Source organism: Daktulosphaira vitifoliae, unplaced genomic scaffold, assembly GCF_025091365.1.
Source record: "Daktulosphaira vitifoliae isolate Bord-2020 unplaced genomic scaffold, ASM2509136v1 Scaffold_3, whole genome shotgun sequence".
In the NCBI taxonomy this organism is placed as follows: domain Eukaryota; kingdom Metazoa; phylum Arthropoda; class Insecta; order Hemiptera; family Phylloxeridae; genus Daktulosphaira; species Daktulosphaira vitifoliae.
The window spans coordinates 16,267,434-16,289,690 of NW_026099574.1; the positions used below are offsets into that span (position 1 = coordinate 16,267,434).

At 25.2% G+C, this 22,257-nt stretch overlaps 2 protein-coding genes and 1 pseudogene across 3 annotated transcripts; 1 reads left to right on the forward strand and 2 right to left on the reverse strand.

The window, feature by feature from the left end:
• The first annotated feature begins 98 nt into the window (after positions 1-98).
• Positions 99-19,342, forward strand: LOC126900341 (uncharacterized). Of its 2 annotated transcripts, XM_050675995.1 has the most exons (4): positions 99-523; positions 640-732; positions 1,348-1,562; positions 19,244-19,342. In XM_050675995.1, the coding sequence occupies exons 1-3, from the start codon at positions 491-493 to the stop codon at positions 1,540-1,542; spliced, it is 321 nt and encodes a 106-aa protein (XP_050531952.1). In that variant the 5' UTR covers positions 99-490; the 3' UTR covers positions 1,543-1,562; positions 19,244-19,342. The 2 variants fall into 2 exon arrangements, with proteins under 2 accessions (XP_050531952.1, XP_050531951.1); XM_050675994.1 differs by lacking the exon at positions 19,244-19,342 and having other exon boundaries at positions 1,348-1,750.
• Positions 4,016-6,094, reverse strand: LOC126902057 (uncharacterized). The gene is made up of 9 exons (XM_050679078.1): positions 6,061-6,094; positions 5,856-5,912; positions 5,708-5,747; positions 5,484-5,625; positions 5,281-5,394; positions 5,089-5,205; positions 4,691-4,961; positions 4,344-4,523; positions 4,016-4,253 (listed from the first exon to the last, which is right to left on the reverse strand). Exons 1-9 carry the CDS (start codon positions 6,092-6,094, stop codon positions 4,102-4,104), a joined length of 1,107 nt encoding a protein of 368 aa, XP_050535035.1. The 3' UTR covers positions 4,016-4,101.
• On the reverse strand, positions 7,166-9,518 carry LOC126900325 (E3 SUMO-protein ligase ZBED1-like; annotated as a pseudogene).
• Positions 19,343-22,257: the final 2,915 nt, after the last annotated feature.

Below are 22,257 nucleotides of genomic sequence, written 5' to 3' on the forward strand. Positions count from 1 at the left end.
AGGTATGGAAAAACTAGGAAGGGGAATCAAATAATATGAAATTGGCGCGCGTGCGTAATAATCACAATAATAGATTTGCCGGTGTTGTTCTATAATGAATGCAAATATAATGATAGGCTGCGGTCCTTAGCTTTTATAATACATGTAAACTAGGTTGAAAAATAAAACTTTGTGAATGACCTGGTAAGATAAAATTGGCGGGAAATTTATCTCTGAAATCTAAGGACACGATAAATTGTATCAATTGTAGTTAGTTGAATCTCTTAATTTTAAATTTTACGTTGTTTTCTGTAAACTCTTTTGAAGGGTTTCGTTTTATAATAAACCTTTTACAATATATTACTTGCGATTAAAAAAAATAAATTTCAAAGTGTAGATTATGATATAAAATTACCTCTATATAAGTTAATTATAAAATTAATTTTTATAATTTACCAATTATCCTAAATATTTTTTGTAATATATCACTTATTCTGCTATAAATCATAAGATGGATGACGTGATATGCCAATTAGAACTTGTTGTAAGTAGAACATCCTTATTATATTTTATGAGTTTCTTATATAAATTTTATTATGTAAATAATTAATATAATAAAATTATTATTATTTATAATTATTTCATAAATTAATGTTTTAGGTGTCAAATATGGAAAAAAGAATTGATACTCTTAGTTGGAAAATAAAAAAATTTGAGAGTGTATGTTTTTCAGAAAAAGAAAGTACACATACGGTATAGATATTTCTTCTAATTAAATACTTCATTTTAAGATAAAAATGACATGTTATTATATAATTTTAATATTGTGTTATGTATAATAAGATTAATTTTTTTTTAATCTATTTAAGCAATTCAAAATCAAAATAACTGTTTAATGGTGAAATTTTGATTATCATATTTCAATTTGTAATTTTGTATTACTTGTAATATTTATATTAAAAATGAATGTATCTTGTAGTATTGAGTATAGTATAGTTGGGTTGGGTTTAGTTTTACAGAAAATCTTAGACGGGCCTTGTATATTTTTGGGCAAGAAGTATAGAATATAAAACTATTAAGTAATCATTTGGTGTTATTAATTTCAAAATGAAAGTGTAAAGAGTGTCATTCCTTTTTTAATTTGAAAGGGACTTTGTTTTTAAAAAAATCTAAATTTATCGAATATGAAATACTTTTTCCTCTGCACTAGTATAATTAAGTGCAATTTGTTACTAAACAATTACATTTTATCAACTATGTCTATAATAAAAATAATACACTGTAGTGTTTTCTTAATGTTAATAAAAATAGAAAAATTCTTGAATTTCAAATTCTTTACATTGTTTAAATATTTTATTTTATTTATAGTGTAAAATAATGTCATTGATGAATAAAGTTGCTAGGACATGTCAGACATATGATGAAATTTTACTTTTAGTAGGACAGCACAGAAATGAACAAAATGAATTTACCGATTCATTACAAGTACAAGTAAATTTAGTCAAGAGTAAAATGGAAACATTAATGGCTTTAACTACTAAAGGAAGATCAATAGAGTTATGACTTTATTTTCATCATATACAGTAAATATATTTTTTTACAAGTTGAATATATAATAAAATATCTTTATTTTTATATTTTTTAAACAATTTTTAATAATTTATATTTTAAATAAAAACTTACATTTTTACTAAGAATATTTTAAAATAGTAGAATGTGTTATTATTTCTTAACATGAATTTATACAAACATTTAATATATAAGGTATACATATAATGCTTAAAAAAAAACTAATAAAACAATGACAAAAAAAAAAATGTTTTAATGTTTATATAATATTTTGGTCTTCAACAACTTTATGAATAATTTTGTATTATGAAAAAATTTCACTTATTCACGATAAATGAAGAAAATTATTAAAAGAAATTACAAAATTTTGTTGTTTTTTTACTTATATTTTCAATATTATTTTTCTATACATTTTTCAAAACTGTATATGTTAAATTATATAGATTTATTTAAAAATGAAAATCAACACAATTTTTTTTTTTTGAAACTTCAGATATTTAACTTTTGTTACATATATTTATTTTAAATATCTGACTCTTTACCTGCCCACAGTGGTATTCAAAATAACAACTTTAGCACGAAAAGTTAACCTTTTCAACTTAACTTTTAAAAATGTTCCGCAATATAATACAAACTTTAAGCTATAGTAAATTAAAGTTTATGTTAAATACTGTAAGTTGAAAAAACATCCCAATGATTGATCTTCTATATATAAACGGCCACCGAAGTTAGACCAAAAATATTTTGGTGTAAAAAAAATCGTCCCTTTTCGTATTGTTTTAGTTTTTTATTTCTATTATGCCTATATTGTAGGTGAATTAGTATAGTAATTAAGAATTTTGGTAATTACTCTCTTTTCAAAAAAAAGTAAAAACTATGAAGTATTGGTTATAAATATTTTCATTAATTGTATCTAAACATTATGTTAAATTGGAATATTAAGTGATTTTATTATTAGAGTTATTATAACTGAAGCTTTAAATCAATAAAAAAATAATATTTGCAGCTTTTAATGTTAATTGAATCAGTATATTGAAAGTAAGGAGGCTTCACTTACCAAAATAAAAATTCTAGCTACCAATGGTTTATGATGACTTACAATTTTATTTTCATAACTAAAATAATAATTAATTATTGAATTATTTTTTGTTATTATGGATATTTTAGTTTTTAGAAATTTCAAAATAGTTATTAGCTCTGATGCAAAGCTGAGAAGGTATTTTACTATGATATATTTTTATTTTTTGTGCCTGTTACCACTTTTTCTCAGCTCTCACTGGACAGATTTCTTTCAACGATATGTCAATAAATCACAAATTGTATCTAGTTAAAGACATTACGCTAAAGAATTGAAAAAAATTCCCTCCTTCTCTGTAAATAGGAGAATTAAAATTTTTTTTTTTTATAAGGAAACCCTTTACTATTTCCTTTTTATTTCATATAATTTTTTTGAAAATCTGACACTTAACCTGCCCACAGGGGGATTCAAAATGACAACTTTTTCACAAAAAATTAACTTTCTCAACTTAAATTTTAAATGTGTTCCTGCAATACTGGCACTTGTATATACAGGGTGGCCCACCACTCACTGACAACTTAAATAACTTTTGATCCAGTTAATATTTTTAGTTGATTTTTTTTTTAAATAATAGTTATACGTTAGGTCTATAGTCCATTTATCCATCTATTAGGTCAATANGTGGCCCACCACTCACTGACAACTTAAATAACTTTTGATCCAGTTAATATTTTTAGTTGATTTTTTTTTTAAATAATAGTTATACGTTAGGTCTATAGCTATATCTCAATAATTAATTTTTTTACATTTTATTAAAAATATTAATTATTTTTAAATTTTAAATAAAATGTAAAAAAAAAATCTAAGATAGCTATTTTGTAGAGTAGAATTTAAGAAAAATTTTAATAAAAAAATATCTTATTTATATTCAGTAGTAAATATTCTGTAGCGTTTTAAAGTTTGTGAAAATTTGAATTTTCATGTATTATTTTACGTTATTAAACATTGAAATACGTATTGAGAAAAGGACAGAAGAAAACGCTATCTTTTCATGATTACTTTTTGGAGGTGTGTAACTTTTTCCATGAAAATGACTTATACTTTTGAATGAGAGTGATAAGTAATAATTGCCTTATCTAATTTCTTATCATGGTATTAATGCCAAGTTTGTAATGTATACACATTATCATCATATGTATACACAGTAATCATGAAGAGATAGCGTTTTCTTCTGTCCTTTTCTCAATACATATTTCAATGTTTAATACCGTAAAATTAAATAATTAATATTTCATTATGGTTAAATGAAATAGAAGGTTTTTAAATAAATATAATTATATCAATGTATTTTTAACTTTGTTTAACAGATGCGTATAATAGATTAAATTTCATAAATAATATTCATTAATTGTTCCAAAAGATTTGGAATGAATTGAACTTTGTAAAAAATTTAATAAATGATTAATAAAATTGAACATTATACATAAGCTAGTTAACCATAACATGTTAAATGTTAAATTGCCTACTGATTGTAACTATAATTTATTTTTATTTTTTAATAAACTAGTTATCTGCTTTGACTTAATTTCATAATAAGTCGGTCCAACTCTTGTTACTATATTGCAATTGAAAACTTTATTTGAAAGTTTCCATAAGATTTTCTTTGGAATACGTGAAAGTTTCAAATCTGAAAAAAATAAGATTAAATGTATTATTATTTAAGTATCGGTTTAAATGTTGAAACAAACAACCTAATGTTGTCATGATAAACAGTTACCTCTGAGAACGCATTTTACTGCCAAAGGTGTGTGTTGAATAAAAAATGGTCGTATTTTACGTATATTGCTAGCATTTACCATAATGAACTCGCCCCAGTCAAGCAATGATATAAAAAATGTTGTTTTATCACCATCATCATTAATGGCTTTACAAACCCCTCTATACCATTTACCGTCGTCTAAAATTAAATTTAAAAAATAATTACCAAACATTATCGATAAATTTTATTTTACACTCGATTTTTTAATAGAGCTATTATTCATTTATCAAATCTTTCATAGCTACAATTACTTATACATTAATTTTAGAAATTATATTTGATTAAATAATTTAATAGTTTATTACTGTATTTAATAACGCATAGTTCATCCAATTGTGGAGTGTAAGTTTTTTCCTTACAGTAACTGTAAAAAGCATTAATACGTCTTTCGAGTGACCTAATAACTTTTTCTTCGTTCACTTTCGCCAAAAAGAGATAATCTTTAACAGTATAAAGCACTCTTAGAGGATAGTCGTAGTTTTCAGTCAAGTGAAACTTGGGCATATCTTTCATCATTAATCGTCTTTCATCTTCTCCAACCTGACTTAACTGATGTTGTATCATTGTACCATTGTCCTGATAGTCAAAAATAGATAATAGTCATATTTAATAGATTATATTAATATAAACAAAAACGTATGTGTTGAAATCAATTTAACAATAAAATATTTTGGAGAAGTTGTAAACAAAAATTGGTATTCACATTTTGAGTAGGCACAAGTGAAGTACTTTGACCATTTGATTCAGTCAATAGTAAATTATTGGTACTAAAACTGTCAAAAACTTCATTTGTTGACGCTAAGGCATTTTGTTGCTCAACCTTAGAAAATAAAATTATTTTTAACATCAAAAATAGACACTCATAATAAGTTATAAATGAAAATTAGGTATTTACATTTTCGGTGGACACAAATGGTGTATTTTGACAATTTGATTCAGTTAATGGTAAATCATTGGCATCAGAAGTATCAACATCATTTGTCAAAACCAAGATGTTTTGTTGCTCACCCTGAGCATAAAATACAATTTTACTTTTAACATCAAAAACAGACACTACTAAATAAGTATAAAATAAAAAATTCGCATGTAAAATCATACTTGATCACTTGTATTTTGATATCCATTGAACCCTGATAATATTTGATTTTCTGTGTCCATATAGTATTCTGTACAGGATATATTACTATCAAAATTACGATCAAGATATTTAATTAGCCTCTCTGTGTTGTCTAATGCAAAACTATTGAAAATATATTTTTTTATTACTTTATAAAAGAAGATCTAACATTGTGATGAGTTTTAAATTAATTTATTCTACTTACCTTGTTGCAATATGAATAACATTAAGAATGGATCTCAGAACTGTAAAACAAAAAATTCTTGTTTTATTTAAATACATGATTAATGAATATAACTACTTTTTAAAACTATTATTGAAAATATTAATTCATTGTTAATTATTATACTTACGACGAAGAAGCTTGATGATGATTGATTTACTAATAATCCAGAAAAATTTCCGGGTAGCTATAAAATAATATCAATAATTAGTAAATATTATCATAATGACTAATTATTTTTCACTAGTTTTGTCCAAAATAAATTGTATTGAATTTAAGTGTTATTCACTTTTAAGATCATATAATAACATAACTAATTAAATTAAGTTACTTACATGATGAACGAACTGTATGAATTATTTTCTTCATACTTTCAGTAAATCTAAAGGAACGCTAACACAATATTGTATAAAACAAAATATTATCACTAGTTTTTGGTATAATATATTTTTTAAGTTGAAAGTATTGTTAAATCACAATGTTAATTTAAAGATTAATCTTTTACAAATAAACAGTAACTTTTAGTATGAGTAGCTATTAACGACGGTCGAATTAAATTATTTGAACCAAACAATATTTAAACTAATATAGTAAAATTAAAACTATATTAAAAATATTATTAATTTAAAAAACTAAAAAATATTAAACTCAAATGAAATTAATTTTTCATTAATTTTTTTGTGGCTTTGAGTTTAATATTTTTTAGTTTTTTAAATTAATAATATTTTTAATATAGTTTTAATTTTACTTAATTAATTAGCCACAAGTGATCAATTTTTATTATATAAACTAATATAGATTTAAATTATAAAAAACTTTATTGTGCTTTTTACTTAATATATATTGTCTTCTTTAGTTATTCTTTTAAGTTACACAAAATAAAACACGTAATACGGTTAAACTTCTTTTCAACTGAAACGCTGCGAAACATTTTTCTGAAGGAAGTTTCTGTCAAATAAAGGGCTTCTTGAAAGGATATTTTACTGTAACAATTTTTTACTACGCTCTCCATCATGGCTCTGCCATTATTAGAGCTCCTTATTTCTTCACGTGTACACGCTTTCACGTATTCACGTGAAATAAAAGTTCGATTTATAAGACCCGTTGCTTAAAATTTTCCGTGAATTTATGATATTAATCACGTGTATCCATAAATTGTTGTATTCACGTGTATCTGTGAATTATTCTATTCACGTATAACCGTAAATTTGTGTTAAGCCTTAACTTAGTTGTCTATTTATTTCCTAGGAAGAAAATAATTTTATTTATATAATTTTACTTAAGTTAATTAAAAAACTAATTATGCTCAATAATCAATAATAATAATTAATGTTTTATTCAGAAAAACCTAACCTATAGAGTGACATAAGATAATTTTGTATAAATAAACAATAATATTATAAAAAATTATAATAAATAAACAAAATATATCAACACCTAAATAACTTTACTAACATAAAATATTATTAAACTAATAATTTTCTATTTTGGTACAAAAATGTCAGCATATTTACATTTTTTGCTAACAAACAAGTCGTTTTTGAGGTTACTATATTTCCAGGAGTAGAAAAGCATCTCTCAGAGCTTACTGATGTGACAGGAATAGCGAGATATTCCTTGGCTAATGCTGCAAGATTTGAGTATTTGATTTCCCTTGATTTCCACCACTCATATGGATTTAAATCAAAACGTAATTGAGGTTCCGCTGTATAAATTTGAAACTGAGTCGTTAATTTATCGTTTTTAATTATTGTATTTCCATATAAAAACTGAAGATCGCTGCTTTGAGCTAGTGGATTTTGTTCCATATTGAATTCAATGTTTTGCATGCTACTGTTAAATTTTTCTAGCAAACTCTTTACAGCCTTACGAATTTTTTCTCTCGTAGCAATTGGTTCAAACTCTAATTCTTTATAACGAGGATCTAGAAAAGATGCAATTTGTCGGACAGAGATAGAATTCGTTTCACTACAGTCAAGTTTGAATCGTTCTTTAATTTCAAATATTATTGTAGATTTAAATTCAGTGGTATATTGATCATTAGTTTCATAATGCTTTAAATGGTGATCCAATAATTTTGATAGTAATGGTCTAACCATTGACACTGGAAAATAGTTCTTGGAGCAAAATAAATTTGTAATAACAAATAATGGTTTGAGGAGACTTACAAGGTTTTCTATTCTTAACCATTGAGAATCAATTATTTCTAATTTTTGTGCAATGAATAAAGATGTGATTGCTCTGTCTGCCAAAACATTTGAAATTGGACTCCTGTTTTTTGAAAGACATTTAAACATTAAATATATTGAGTTCCAACGTGTCTTACTACATTGCACTAATGATTGGTGCGGAAGTCTTAACTGTTTTTGTTTGTTTAGTAATGACTGTTTAGCTACATTCGAGTGTTTAAAATGTCCAACTAAATTAGTACATTGTTTTATTAATTCCGAAAATATTTCTTGTTTTAATGCAATATTAATAGCTAATTGCAAACTATGAGCTGCACATGTCACATCCATGTTTTCATTGCCTATTGTAATAGGTAATAACTGTACAGCATTTACTATGTTTTTTGCGTTATCCGTAATTACAATAGTTACTTTACCATTAATTTTCCAATCGTCAAATATACATATTAATTTTTCCGCAAGATTTACTGCTGTATGACGTTCAGTCATCTCTTGTGTAGCTAAAGTAAATGACTTTGGTAGCCACTGGTTATCAATTATGTGAGCTGTTAAAGACATATATGAGTTTTGAGCCATTGAAGACCAACCATCAGTGGTGCAAACTACTCTTTTCACATTTTGCAATTCATTTTTTATTTTGTCCTCAGCTACAATGCATGTAGTATTTTTTTCATTGCTTGATCACTAAATATTTTATAATTGGGCTCCACAACAGCCATGAACTTAAAAAACCCAGGACTCGAGCAAAATGATAAAGGCAACTGATTCATTACAATTAATGAAGCTAGTGCTCGGTGAATTTTTTCCGTTTTTTCATAATTACATTCACGATTACTATAGACCCACAATTTTTAGAAATACGACGCTTTCTAGATTTTGAACTCGAGGAAGATTTAGTATTGTTTTTAACAAGAATTGTATCATCATCTTGATTTATGGAACTTCCAGAACTGCCTGACCTTATAATTTCTTCGTAAACATTTGATGTATGTTTAGATCCCAAACTAGACCTACAAAGTACAAATTGTACAACTTTAACGTTATAAAATTAAAATGTATGTTATTTGTTTGTAAAATTTTTAAAATAAAATTGACAACTTTATTTTTATAACATCTACGTTCTTATATGACACAATTATAATTACGTAAATAAATTATATTTTTTTATTCGGGTTATTAAAATCAAATAATTGTTAGATCACTTAAGTATCCAGACGACATTGTAATGAAATTGTAAATTTTATTTTAAATACTTTAAAATAACTAATACATATCATACACGTTTAATTATATAATAGAATAAAAACATAATTTATTATTACCTCTTTTCTGTGGATTCTTTTGGTGGTTTAACTTGATGTATATTTTGCAAATGTCTCATTATAGAACCAGTAGTTCCACCGACACAGGAGTATTCGTTTTGATTGTCATCACATAAATCACAAAAGGCGCAATCTCCTTCTCGCTTAGCATAGTCCCACACCCAACTTTTCTTACTCATTTTTTAGTAAAACTTGTTCACTTAATGTGATTACATAGAAACCTAAAGATTGACTGTTAAACCAACTTAAATTATGGGTTCAAATTCTACACATAATATTTAATCTTTTATAATAAAAACTGTGGTATAAGATGACAACAGAAAAAGAAATGTACATGTAGTCCTCAACAATATACATTTTCAGTGGATATCAATTAAAATTATTCACGTGATTATGACTCTGATACGTGTTCACGTATTTTAGCTTTTACTAATTCACGTATATTAATCATACGTGTTTTATTTTGTTATACTCTCGTATTCACGATACTCGTATACACGTATGATTGTATTCACGTAAAAACATTAGAGCTCTAATATATATATATATATATATATATTAGAGCTCTAATATATATATATATATATATATATATTGCTTGTTAATAAATTTTATTGTATATGAAATATTATTTGTTTGATAAAAAAAAAAAGGGCTTGTAAGAATTAATAACTGTTCATCCATGTTATCTTAAATTATTATTATTATTCATAATCTTTCCACATAGGATAAGGTACAAAATCCCTGGTGCTCCGGTTCTGCCTCGGCCCAGGGTAGACCCTCCTTGGGGTCCTTGTAAGTTAAGCTTAAAACATGTAATAAAGTTAATATTTTGTTTTGCCCCTTCAATTTTAGAATATTATTGTTGGAAGTTTAAAAAAAAATATTGTTTTCAAATATGTAACTAAAGAATGTAATCTTAAGGTAATTACACTAAATTAATGAAAATAAAACTCTTAACAAGTATCATGTATTAAAATAACACATTTTAACTCTCAAAATTAAAGAATAATTGAATATTTTAGTACGAAATTTAACAAAATGTTCATGTATAAAAGTAAGATATTGTATAAAACCGTCATCAATAAGATATTTACTTAGACAAAGTTGTCTAAATATACTTCAAATAAAAATATAAAAAGAATGTGAAATAAATAAAATGATTTGAGCATGAAAATAATAAATTCGAAAAACAATATTAAAGTGTTTTCGTTGAAAACAAGAAAAATATCAATATTATAAAATTTTGTAATATCCAGTAATAGATCATATTCGTATAAATGCTATTTAGTAGTGTTGATTATAAAATTAATTTTCAAATTACATTTGGTAGTTTTTTAGCCAGTAATTTGACTACATGAAATAATAACGACCAATATATACAATTATTGTTATGAAAATATGTTAATAAGAAGTTACAACGTATGTTATTATTTTTTACTCATTATCACGTCTTCTTACTGTTTCTTTCAACCCTTTTTATAATTACCTTTATTCTCTCGTTTTAACTATAATATCAATTATCATCGAAGTACAATCCCAGAATAAATTATTTATTTTAAACTGGATTCTTAGCCATCACGGTATCCTTAGGTTTGAAACAGCCAATTGTTTAGCTAAACTCTATTTCCCATTTACTAACCCCTTGTTTAACTCCTAACGCTTAGCAGTATCGCCAATAAAATTAAAGACTACTTGTGGATATCACATAACTTTATCATCATGCTTCCACAACCTCAACCTAACTAGAACTTTTATTTTCAATTTTTTCTAAGAATTAGGCACGACTATCTTCTCTCTCGTTCATTATTAATTTGGTTTTCCCTAAATTCCGCCTCCTATTGTTCTTTAAAATTATTGAAACTGTGAAATTTTTCCAATCTTCATACTGCTATCCCTATTCATACCACAAAAAACTGTACTCAATTTTCTTTCAACACTCGTTATTCTTCTTCTGAAAATTTACTCAATTCCTGAGTAAATTTAGAGTAATGTAATTTTAGCTTTCTTCGCCTACATAAGAAATATGAGGAAAGGCTTCTTTATTAAAACATTATTATATTTTTTATAAATCTAACTGTCAAACAGAATTTGTTTTTAATTAAAGGATAAAAATAAATTTCATTGTATTCCACTTTGTGTTCAGACTAATTTTGAAATTACCTGTTTGGTATACCCATTAAATCTAGCTATTCCTCTTATAAAATCTAGTTTTTTATCAAAATCTATTTTTTTCATCGGAATATTAAGTAATCTGTAAGATATACTATTAAAAGCTGCCATTTCATGTTGCTAGCTGTGATTTGAGTTGTTCAGAATGTACGTGAGCGTGTGTGTGTTTTTTTAATAAATTTCAAAATTTAGTTCCCCATCTACTGCTTTTTTTTTTTTTAATAGCTTTTATTTAGAAATATTATGGCTAATATATCGAATCTTTTAACTAATAAATCCAAAAATCATTTTACCTCTATTTCCTGTTTATATATGAATGTAATCGGTAGGTAAAAAAAACCCGGCACAGTGGTGACGTGGCATAGTTGGATCAAGTATAATGATATCTGACAGTGATTAAAATCACTATCAAAAATAAACGCTTCGATGCAAATCTTTAGATAGTGTTTAATTTTAAAAAAATTGGTGTTTTATTCCAAAAGCTACTTGACCTGCTGGTTCCTTATTAATGTCCTGATTAAGATATAGTATGTCAAATGAAAAAGGAATTATTAAATAATAGTATTTCTCATAGAAAAATTATGTTGATTCATACACTATTCAATAAGTTACAGCATTATAAAGTANGTGGATCCATAAACTTTTCAATAAGTTATAGCATTATAAAGTTAAATATAATATAAATAATAAAATCGAGAATTTTCACACGAAAATAGCATTTGGTAGCCATTTTCGCCGTGAAGACAAGTCCAGAGGTCAAATTTTTTTTTTTAATTAAAGTATATTACATAAGCTTTAATTTAAGATATATATAAAAGTGTCAGACCTTCCGGAACATTTTCAAAAGTTATGTTGAAAAAGTAAATTTGTTGTGAAAAAGTTGTCATTTTAAATCCCCCCCTGTGGGCAGGTTAAGTGTCAGATTTACAAAAAAAATATACCAAATGATAAGTCAAAACATCAAGCATCTATATAAAAAAAAATTATATTGATATGTTCATTTTTGAAAAAGTTAGAGCATTATTAAGTTAAAAATATAAAAAAAAATTATTTTACAAAAATCGTAATTTTTTATTAACTTTGATGTCAACTTTCACCACGAAGACAAGTCCAGAGGTCAAATTTTTTTTTTTTTAATTAAAGTATATTACATAAGCTTTAATTTAAGATATATATAAAAGTGTCAGACCTTCCGGAACACTTTCAAAAAATAAATTGAAAAAGTTCTACTTTCTATATGCATTTTTTATATTTGAAGCCCCCCCATATATAGGGAAATAGTCTGATTTAAAAAAAAAGTATATCCAATGAAAGATGTATATAAATACTACTTCTCATGAAAAAATTGTATTGATCCATACATTTTTTAAAAAGTTATAGCACTTTAAAGTAAAAAATGTAAATTATAAAATCGAAAATGTTCACACAAAAATAGCATTTGGTAGCCGTTTTCACCATGAAGACAAGTCTAGAGGTCAAATTTTTTTTTTTCAAATTAAAGTAAATTACATTAGCTTTAATTTAAGATATATATAAAAGTATCAGACCTTCCGGAACATTTTCAAAAGTTAAGTTGAAAAAGTTAATTTTTTGTGAAAAAGTTGACATTTTAAATCCCCCCCTGTGGGCAGAAAAAAGGTCAAATTTACAAAAAAAATATACCAAATGATAGGTAAAGACATCAAGCATCTATAAAAAAAAAATTATATTGATATGTTCATTTTTAAAAAAGTTAGAGCAGTTTTTAGAAAAAAAAATTGAAAAAATTTCGAAAATTAGCAATTTTTACATTGCTGTTCTCTCTGTTTTCTCATATAATTTTTTTTGAAACTGACAAACATTTTAACCCATACATAACATTGTTAAATTACTAAGTACATATATTCTATCCTACATATATTCTATGTTTTGTTTCGTTAGCCAGTCTTCAAGAAAATTAATTGTTATATTTATCAGAATACTCGGAAGTAAAGCTACATCGTCAAAAGAAATTATCCTTTCATTATTTTGAACAGTATAACGAGATAATTTTTGAACTAAGAACAATCGAAAAGTAATAATTTAAGAGATTTATTAAATAACTCTAAAGAAAAAGTAGAAGAATGTGGGGGAGGAAACAGGCATTTATAAAATTCAACGTGAAAGTTGTAATAAATGTTACGTAGGATAAACAAAAAGAAACGGTAGCACAGTGGGGTCGAGGCACAGTGTGGACGAGGCATAGATGGGACAAGTATAGATGATATCTGACAGTGATTAAAATCACTATCATAAGAAACGCTTCGATGCAAATCTGTAGATAGTGTTTCCTTTAGAGAAATTGGTGAAATATTTTAAAAGCAACATGAACTCTTATTTCTTTAATTATATCCTGATTAGTAGTTCTTTGATTTTAAAATATAATATATGAATAAATACTAATTATAGTTTTTAAATTTAGTATGAAATTGTGAGGCCAGCTATGATGTATGGTTCATAGTGTTGGGCGGTTGGTAAGAAAGTAGAGCAGAGAATAAGTGTAGCAGAGTTGAGAATGCTTAGTTGGATGAGTGGAGTGACTAGAGAAAATAGGATAACGAACGAGCATATAAGAGGAAGTATAGGTGTTGCGTCAATCGTGCATAAGATGACAGAAAATAAACTTAGATTGTTTAGTCATGTTATGAGGAGAGAAGAATCGGAAGCTGTAAGAACAGTTATAGAAATGAATGTTGAAGGAAGAAGAGATAGAGGAAGACCAAAAAAGAGATGGAGGGATGCTATTGAATGCGATTTGAGGACAGCTGATGTGAGCGTAGAAGATGTGGGAGATCGTGTCAAGTGGAATCTTAGGATAAGGGTGCCCGACCCCAAGTAGTTGGGATTAAGGCAAAGAAAAAGAAAAATATTACCAGATATTCCGGTGGCAATTGACATAATATGATTGTTATTTCGGAATGTACAATTTAGCGTTTAGTTGGGTTTAAATAATATAGCGTCAAATCAATTACCTACTCTATCGGTTGTATCTCAATATACACTACACTTTAATGATACAATAAATAAATAAACTCACACATACACACATATGCATTTATAACATTGTGTCTAATGTAAGTATAACATGATAAAAAGTAACCGTAAAATGAAAAAAATGGAATATAAATTTTATTACTCATATTAAATGTAATGTAACTCGAAAAATATTTGTTTAAATGAAAAAATATAAGATTATATTTTTATTTATAATTGTCTTTTAAACAACTTTTGTGCGAAACTTTTTTTTGTAAGTTAAATATTTTTTTTTGAGAAAATTAAGAAAGCTCATATTTTTGAACTTTTGCGAGGCTTTAAAAAAAAAGCTCAATTCCAATCTTGAGGACTATTAGTATGTCATTATACATATTTTAATTCAACTTTTAAAAAAACAAAATTTTTTCCGCAATTTTTCCTTTGTTGACTGGCCTAGATGTCAATTTTAAACTTGTAATTGAGCTAAAAGTTATGGTAATATATTCAATTTATTTTACTATAAACTTTCATAAATCTTTATCAAAAATTTTTCATCAACTTTAAAGAACCAAAAAAATAGGTTAAAATTGAAAATTTGGACTGATTATTTTTAACATATTAAAAATCAAATCAGTAATAATTTGAAAACAAATTTTTTTTTCTTTTAATTATTATTTTATATGTAATTAGTAATAATATAAAAAATTAGAACTGATAGATAAAGTCTAATTGCAGATTTGAAAACAACGCAAAAAGTTGATTTTTTAAAGTATATTTTTGCTTCTGATGAAAGTTCCTCGTAGTCCAGTGCATTTATTTATAGTAACAAACAGTTTTTATTGAAAATTATTGTATCAAGCCCTTTAAATTTTTATACACGTAAAAGTAAAGCAAAATATAACTTCTTTATTATTTTTATAATTTCTCCGTTTAAATTACAATATTAAATATCAATTTCATACTAAATTTAATAATTATAATTAGTATATATTCAAATATTATATTTTAAAATCAAAGAACTACTAATCATGATATAATTAAAGAAATAAGAGTTGATGTTGCTTTTGGAATAATCCACCAATTGCCTAATTAAAACAAAAAAAAAAAAAGTTTGTTGGGAATTTTTTCTGCTATTCTGCAAAATTACTCCTTCGTTGACTAGAATGAATCATTAAATAGAAAATTTTATGAGAATTAAAACAATGTTATTTTTAAGATTAATATGCAGTCAGAAAGTTTTATAATTATTATTTATTGTAAATTTATCAGAAAAACTCATTATTTTTTGCATTTTTATCGTAATAGAACACTTAAATAGAAATCATAGTAATCATTTCTAAGTAATTTTTGATATTTAAAAAGATTCTACTATTGAAATATCCAGAACTGAATTAATTTTAATGATTTACTTTAACTAAAAAAAAAAAAGTTATTATTTTGAATCGCTCTTGTGGGCAGGTAAAGGGTTAGATTTAAAAAAAAAAACCAAATGATAGATAAAGACATGCATCTAAATAAAAAAAAAATATACTGATTTGGTCATTTTTGATAAAGTTATAACAGTATAACAAAGTTATAAGTTTTATACACTGGACTACAAGGAACTTCCTTCAGAAACAAAAATATACTATTCTAAATAAACTTTTGGCGATGTTTTCAAATGTGCAATTAGACTTTTTCTATCACTTCTATGTTTTAATATTATTAAAAAATAGTATTTACATATAAAAAAAAATAATTAAAAACAAAAAAAAATTGTTTAAAATTAATACTGATTTTATATAATATTTAATATTAATTTGATTATTAATAAGTTAAAAATAAGGAAAATGACATATTTAACCTATTTTGTTAATCGTTTAAAGTTGATTGTTGTAAATGTTTATAATAAAAAAAAAAATTTATTTTACCATAACTTTTAGCTCAATTGGTAAGTTTGACATTGACATAATTAAATAGAAAATTTTATGACAATTAAAAAAATTGTATCGTTAAGATCAATATGCAGTCAGAAAGTTTTATAATTACTATTTATTGTAAATTTATCAGAAAAGCTCAATATTTTTTTGCATTTTTATGGTAATAGATAACTTAAATAGAAGTAATAGTAATAATTTCCTAGGAACTTTTGTTGTTTGTTGAAAAGATTCTATAATTGAAATATTGAGAACTTAATTAATTTTAATGATTTACTTTAACTAAATGAACCAATCAAAACAAAGTTGTTAAAAAGATTTACTCAATTGAGCGTATAATACAATTTGATTATAATTGTAAAAATCCACTGTCAATTCAGGAGAAACTAACAATCATTTTTTTTAGAAATTATTTATATAGCAACATGTTACCAAAAAATTTGTAATATTATAGTCTAGTAGTAGCACATACAAATACAGTAAAAAAATTATTAAATTACAAAGTAAAATGATTTAATTTTGTAGTTGAAACCTATCATATCAAACTTCATTCGTTAATAAATATTTTGAAAACATTAGAAATTAATGATTTTAATTGTCTTTATGGAGAACATGTAATAACTAAATGTTTAATTGTTAAATTATAATTTTTTTTTCAATTTTTGAGGCTAATATCTTAAACTAGATACGAATTGTAGTCACATGACGTATGGTTGAAAAAAGTAGGTCAAGTTAGAGCAGAGAAAATAAATGATAGTCACAAAAAAATATCTTCTCGGCTTTGCATCGAAGCGAAAACTTAAAATATAGTAAAATAATTTTAATACGAATAAGAAATTTCTTCTTGCAAGGGGCGACTAAAGTGATGGGATCCTTGATCTTTATTGAAGTTATTGAATCTAAATGAGATAAAAATCAAACGAGTTCAAAATTTATACTAACTTAAAAAGAATTAAGAAAAAATGCAAAAAATTCATTGCCATACGCGGGTTGGAACCTCGTACCCCAAATGTGTAAAACATAAGTTTTACCAACTCGGCAACCGTACGTCGCTACCGACGCCTGAAAAAATTGGCTATTTAAGCTAGTTCAAATTTCAAAGTTATTTTTCTCGACTTAAAAGAAACCAACAAATTTAAATAAGTTTAACTTTCTATGGCATAGAATCTATGCTATATTAATTTTTTAGNTTAAATAAGTTTAACTATCTATACTATATCAATTTTAATTTATATAATATTTATGAAAATCTGTACTCCCCTTGTCAGGTATTTTAAAATAAAATAAAATACAAAACCCAGAATTTTAACACAAAAATAGCATATTTTTGCATACGGTAGTCATTTTCACCATGAAGGCATGAAGTCAAATTTTTTTTTTTCAAATTAAAGTATATTACATAAGCTTTAATTTAAGATATATATAAAAGTGTCAGTATTTCCGAAATACTTTCAAAAATTAAATTGAAAATATCTTAGTAACAATACGCATGTTTAAAGTTTTTACCCCTCTTGTTAAAGGGGTATAATCCGATTTACAAAAAAAGCGTGCCAGATGAAAGCGGTATATAAATATTTTTTATAAAATAATAATAATATTGATCCATACATTTTTCCAAAAGTTATATAAAATATAAATTAAATAATATAACATATAAAATCGAGATTTTTTTCACGGAAATTGTACGTTTTTCTTTAACTTTGATGTCCGTTTTCACCACGAAGACAATTCCAGAGGTCAAATTTTTTTTTTCAAATTATATTATATTACATAAGCTATAAGATATATATAAAAGTGTCAGTCTTTCCGACACATTTTCAAAAGTTAAGTTAAAAAAGTTAATTTTTTGTAATAAAGTTACCATTTTGAAACCCTTCCTGTGGGCTGTTAAAGGGTCAAAAGTTCACAAAAATATATACAATGATAGATAAATAACTAAGGTATCTATAAAAAAAAAAATTATATTGATTAGATCATTTTTAAAAAAGTTATGGCAAATTTAAGTAAAAAAAAATGAAAAAATATCGAAAATTAGCAATTTTTAAATTTGTAATTTTTTTGGAGATTTCCCCCATTTACGGGGAACAAGGGAAATTTTTTCAATTTTTGAGGGTAATGTCTTCGACTAGATACGATTTGTGATCTTTTGACATATTGTTCATCAAAATCGGTCCAGCGAGAGCTGAGATTGAGCGTTCACAGACACAAAAAAAAAAAATAATAAAAAAAAAACACATCATAGTAAAATTAATACCTTCTCAGCTTCGCATCGAAGCTAAAAAGGGGTCAGGTTTAAAGAGCACTTAAGAAACATTAAAATCAAAGAGTTAATAAATATCCGGTGGCTGAACATTTATTGACACATAATCACTCCCTTATAATATTTAACTAATTAAACACATAAATAATTACAAAGATCTTAATATATGGGAGGCAATAGAAATATTTAAAAATAACAATTTAATTAATTAATTAGAGGATATTGACCGACTGAAATACTCATTATTAAACTTGTGTAAACTGGCAATAGATTTTATGACGTTAGGTTTAAAATTAAGTGTGAATTAAATAATACAATATTTTCTTATTCAATCTAGAAAAATTTTAAAAAGAAGATTTTCAAATTAAAATGAAACGGAAAGTTGTAGTTTTTTGTTTTTTGTATATGAAATTTTTATAATTAAAGTAATTTGGTTATAATTATAAGATCACTAGGGGTATATACAGGGTTTTTTTCTGGTCGGGGTGTCAGTTTGTTTTTAGCATTGATAATGGTAATTGTTTCCTCAACACGTATTCGCGATTTTTTTGTGGCTTTTTGGGTTTAATATTTTTTAGTTTTAAATTAATAATATTTTTAATATAGTTTTAACTTTAAATATTATTAGCCATACGTGATTAATTTCTTTTATATGATTTACTCTGTAGAGAAGAGCAAGTATTCACATGGACCAAGATGACCTTCTTCTATTTAAGAAAATGTAGTAATGTTTGCGAAATAAAGAAATATATTTAAACATATAAATCAAAAAATAAAAAAATTATAGAAAATATTTTAAATGAACACATATGTTTATTTTAAGTCACAATTACATATACCTGTTTTGCAAAAACGATAAATTATTGTTGTTTTACGTCTTTTATGGCGTAAGGTTTAAAATTAAGTATGAATAAAATAATACAATTTTTTTTATTGTAATAGCTATAGAAAAACAACACAAATAATAAAAAATTGAAGTATTAAGTCTTATTCAATCCAGAAAAATTTTAAAAAGGGGATTTTCAAATAAAAATGAAACGGAAAGTTGTAGTTTTTCGTTTTTTGTATATGAAATTTTTATATTTAAAGTAATTTGGTTATAATTAGAAGAACTAATTCATTTAAGAAAAAAATAAACCTAATAATTATCCAGAAGCATAAATGTGGGCTTTAACAGGTCATTGCACATTAAATAAACTATAATTAGATTTAGTTTTGAACGATATAGATATTTCGCTGCTATGCATAACATTTAAAATTCATTATTTTTACTGAAAATTGTATGATTTTCAAGAGAACAAGTTTTCGTATAAATTGTTTTTTATTATTTTAAAATATATTCTATTAAATTTAATTTGATTATCATTATCAAGAGATATTCACCATGTCATCCAAATAGTGCACGCAATTAATCGGCACAGCATTATTATCATGTCACATCGGCCCTCTTAGAAGTGGCCTCATAAGAAGAAAATTGTATTAAAAACATATCATGATAATTATTCATTATTTATATTATACTTCTAGTCAATGACTATATAGATTAACCAAAACCATAAATAAAAGAACAAATATTAAATAAGTGGCATCTTAATACGATCGCCACTTATAAGCTAAACTCATTATACAATAGTTTAACTTTACAAGAACTCGGAGTTGGGTCTACCATGGGCCGAAGCACAAGAATATTATACCACTAGGCTCCGCCTAGCTGGGGCTCCGCGCAAGCCTCTTCGGGCCGTCATCATAAGCAGGCCACTGATTCCGGTAGGGGTACCCGGCTACGCCGGGGACGATAAGTGTTTTGCAGAAAAAATATTACATCAGAATCAGTGTAACAAAAATATATTTAAAATGTTATTATTAAAATCATGAAAATTCAAAAAGAGAATATAGTAAAATGTATTGGGTATAAGGTTGACGTTTCTTAATGAGGTATTCCCTTTAGGCTTATTTAAAAATTATTTTAAAAGGGTATTTAATATTTAAACATATTATAGAATTTTTTTTGCTAAAAATCAAAGTAATGATGAAAAAAAAGGACACTAGGTCCTGGTGACCAAGTACTTTCGTTGAAAAAAAAAATTTTGAAAATCCGAACATGCTAAGTATTTTTCCCAGAAAAGCGTTTTTTTCCTTGTTCTATTATATAATAAGATATCCTAGGGGGAAAGGTTATCTAGAAAAGTTTCAATTTAAGATTAAAATTTATTAATTATTATAAGTTCAATTTTTTTTTTTAATCATCATAACAAAATAAAATTTAGTGGACAATTAAAGCATACTAATAAATAATATATACAGGCTAAATTAACAGAAATACGTTAAAGAAAAATAATATTAACAATTAAATGATGATCTAAGACTTCAAAAGAAAATATAAGTAGGTGGTCTAAGATAATAAATATGAATCCATAAGTCATAACAGAAACAGGTAAATTAAAACAGATCCAGTTAATATGATTTCTGCCCAATAAATAATTATTTATTGGGCAGAAATCAATTAATTATAATCTTTTTTTACATACAGTATTTTGCACACAACGGTTAAATTGTGATTTATTTCAATTAGAATTAAATTTCTACAGACATACAGGCATCAGAACGGTATCTGTATTTTCTGAGTAGTATAACTACACATGTTTGATGTACTTTGAACATAGAATTTAAATAGGTAATATTTAAAATATTTGGTAAAATATTTAAGACAAATTTTAGAGAAATTTAACTTATCTACCAAAAATTACATGATTTTTGTCATTAGGAGCCAATAAATCATAGAAAACAATATAATATTATATTATTATATTATACGAGCGTAATCGAGGAGCTATTTGTTTTATTTTGACGTACATATTTTTTTTTGTTTCTCATAACTCCTACATGACCGATTTTTCTCAAAGATACCTAAAAAATTAAAAAAAAATCCAGCACAGGGGGATCGCGGCACAGTGGTGACGTGGCATAGTTGGATCAAGTATTATGATATCTGACAGTGATTAAAATCACTATCAAAAAAAACGCTTCGATGCAAATCTTTAGATAGTGTTTAATTTTAAAAAATTGGTGGATTATACCAAAAGCTTCATAAACTGCTAGTTCGTTATTAATATCCTGATTCAGATAAAGTATGTCGAATGAAAAAGGGATTATTACAAAATATTATTTCTCATAAAAAAATTATGTTGATCCATACACTTTTCAATATGTCATAGCATTATAAAGTTAAAAATGTAAAAAATAAAATCGAGAATTTTCACACAATAATAGCATTTGGTAGCCATTTTCACCTTGAAGATAAAATAAAGTCCGAAATTTTTTTTTTCCATGATAAAGTATATAACATTAGATTTAATTTAAGATATATATAAAAGTGTCAGACTTTTCGGAACACTTTCAAAATTTAAGTTGAAAAAGTTCTATTTTCTACATGAATTTTTGAGATTTGCACCCCCTCGTATATAGGGAAATGGTCCGATTTAAAAAAACAGTATGTCAAATGAAAGATGTATATAAATACTACTCCTCTTGAAAAAATTGTACTGATCCATACATTTTTCAAAAAGTTATAGCATAATAAAGTTAAAAATGTAAAATACAAAATCGAAAATTTTCACACAAAAATAGTATTCGGTAGCCATTTTCACCGTGAAGATAAAATAAAGTCCGAAATTTTTTTTTT

What these genes read in the sequence shown, in the direction of transcription:
- LOC126900341 (XM_050675995.1), top strand. Translation starts at nt 491, where the DNA reads ATGGATGACGTGATATGCCAATTAGAACTTGTT. An exon ending in TATGCCAATTAGAACTTGTT is followed by an intron (nt 524 to 639) that starts GTAAGTAGAACA and finishes TTAATGTTTTAG; the next exon opens with GTGTCAAATATGGAAAAAAG. An exon ending in AAAAAGAAAGTACACATACG is followed by an intron (nt 733 to 1,347) that starts GTATAGATATTT and finishes TTTTATTTATAG; the next exon opens with TGTAAAATAATGTCATTGAT.
- LOC126902057 (XM_050679078.1), bottom strand. Translation starts at nt 6,094, where the DNA reads ATGAAGAAAATAATTCATACAGTTCGTTCATCAT. An exon ending in CATTTGTGTCCACCGAAAAT is followed by an intron (nt 5,206 to 5,280) that starts GTAAATACCTAA and finishes TTATTTTCTAAG; the next exon opens with GTTGAGCAACAAAATGCCTT. An exon ending in ACTATGCGTTATTAAATACA is followed by an intron (nt 4,524 to 4,690) that starts GTAATAAACTAT and finishes ATTTAATTTTAG; the next exon opens with ACGACGGTAAATGGTATAGA.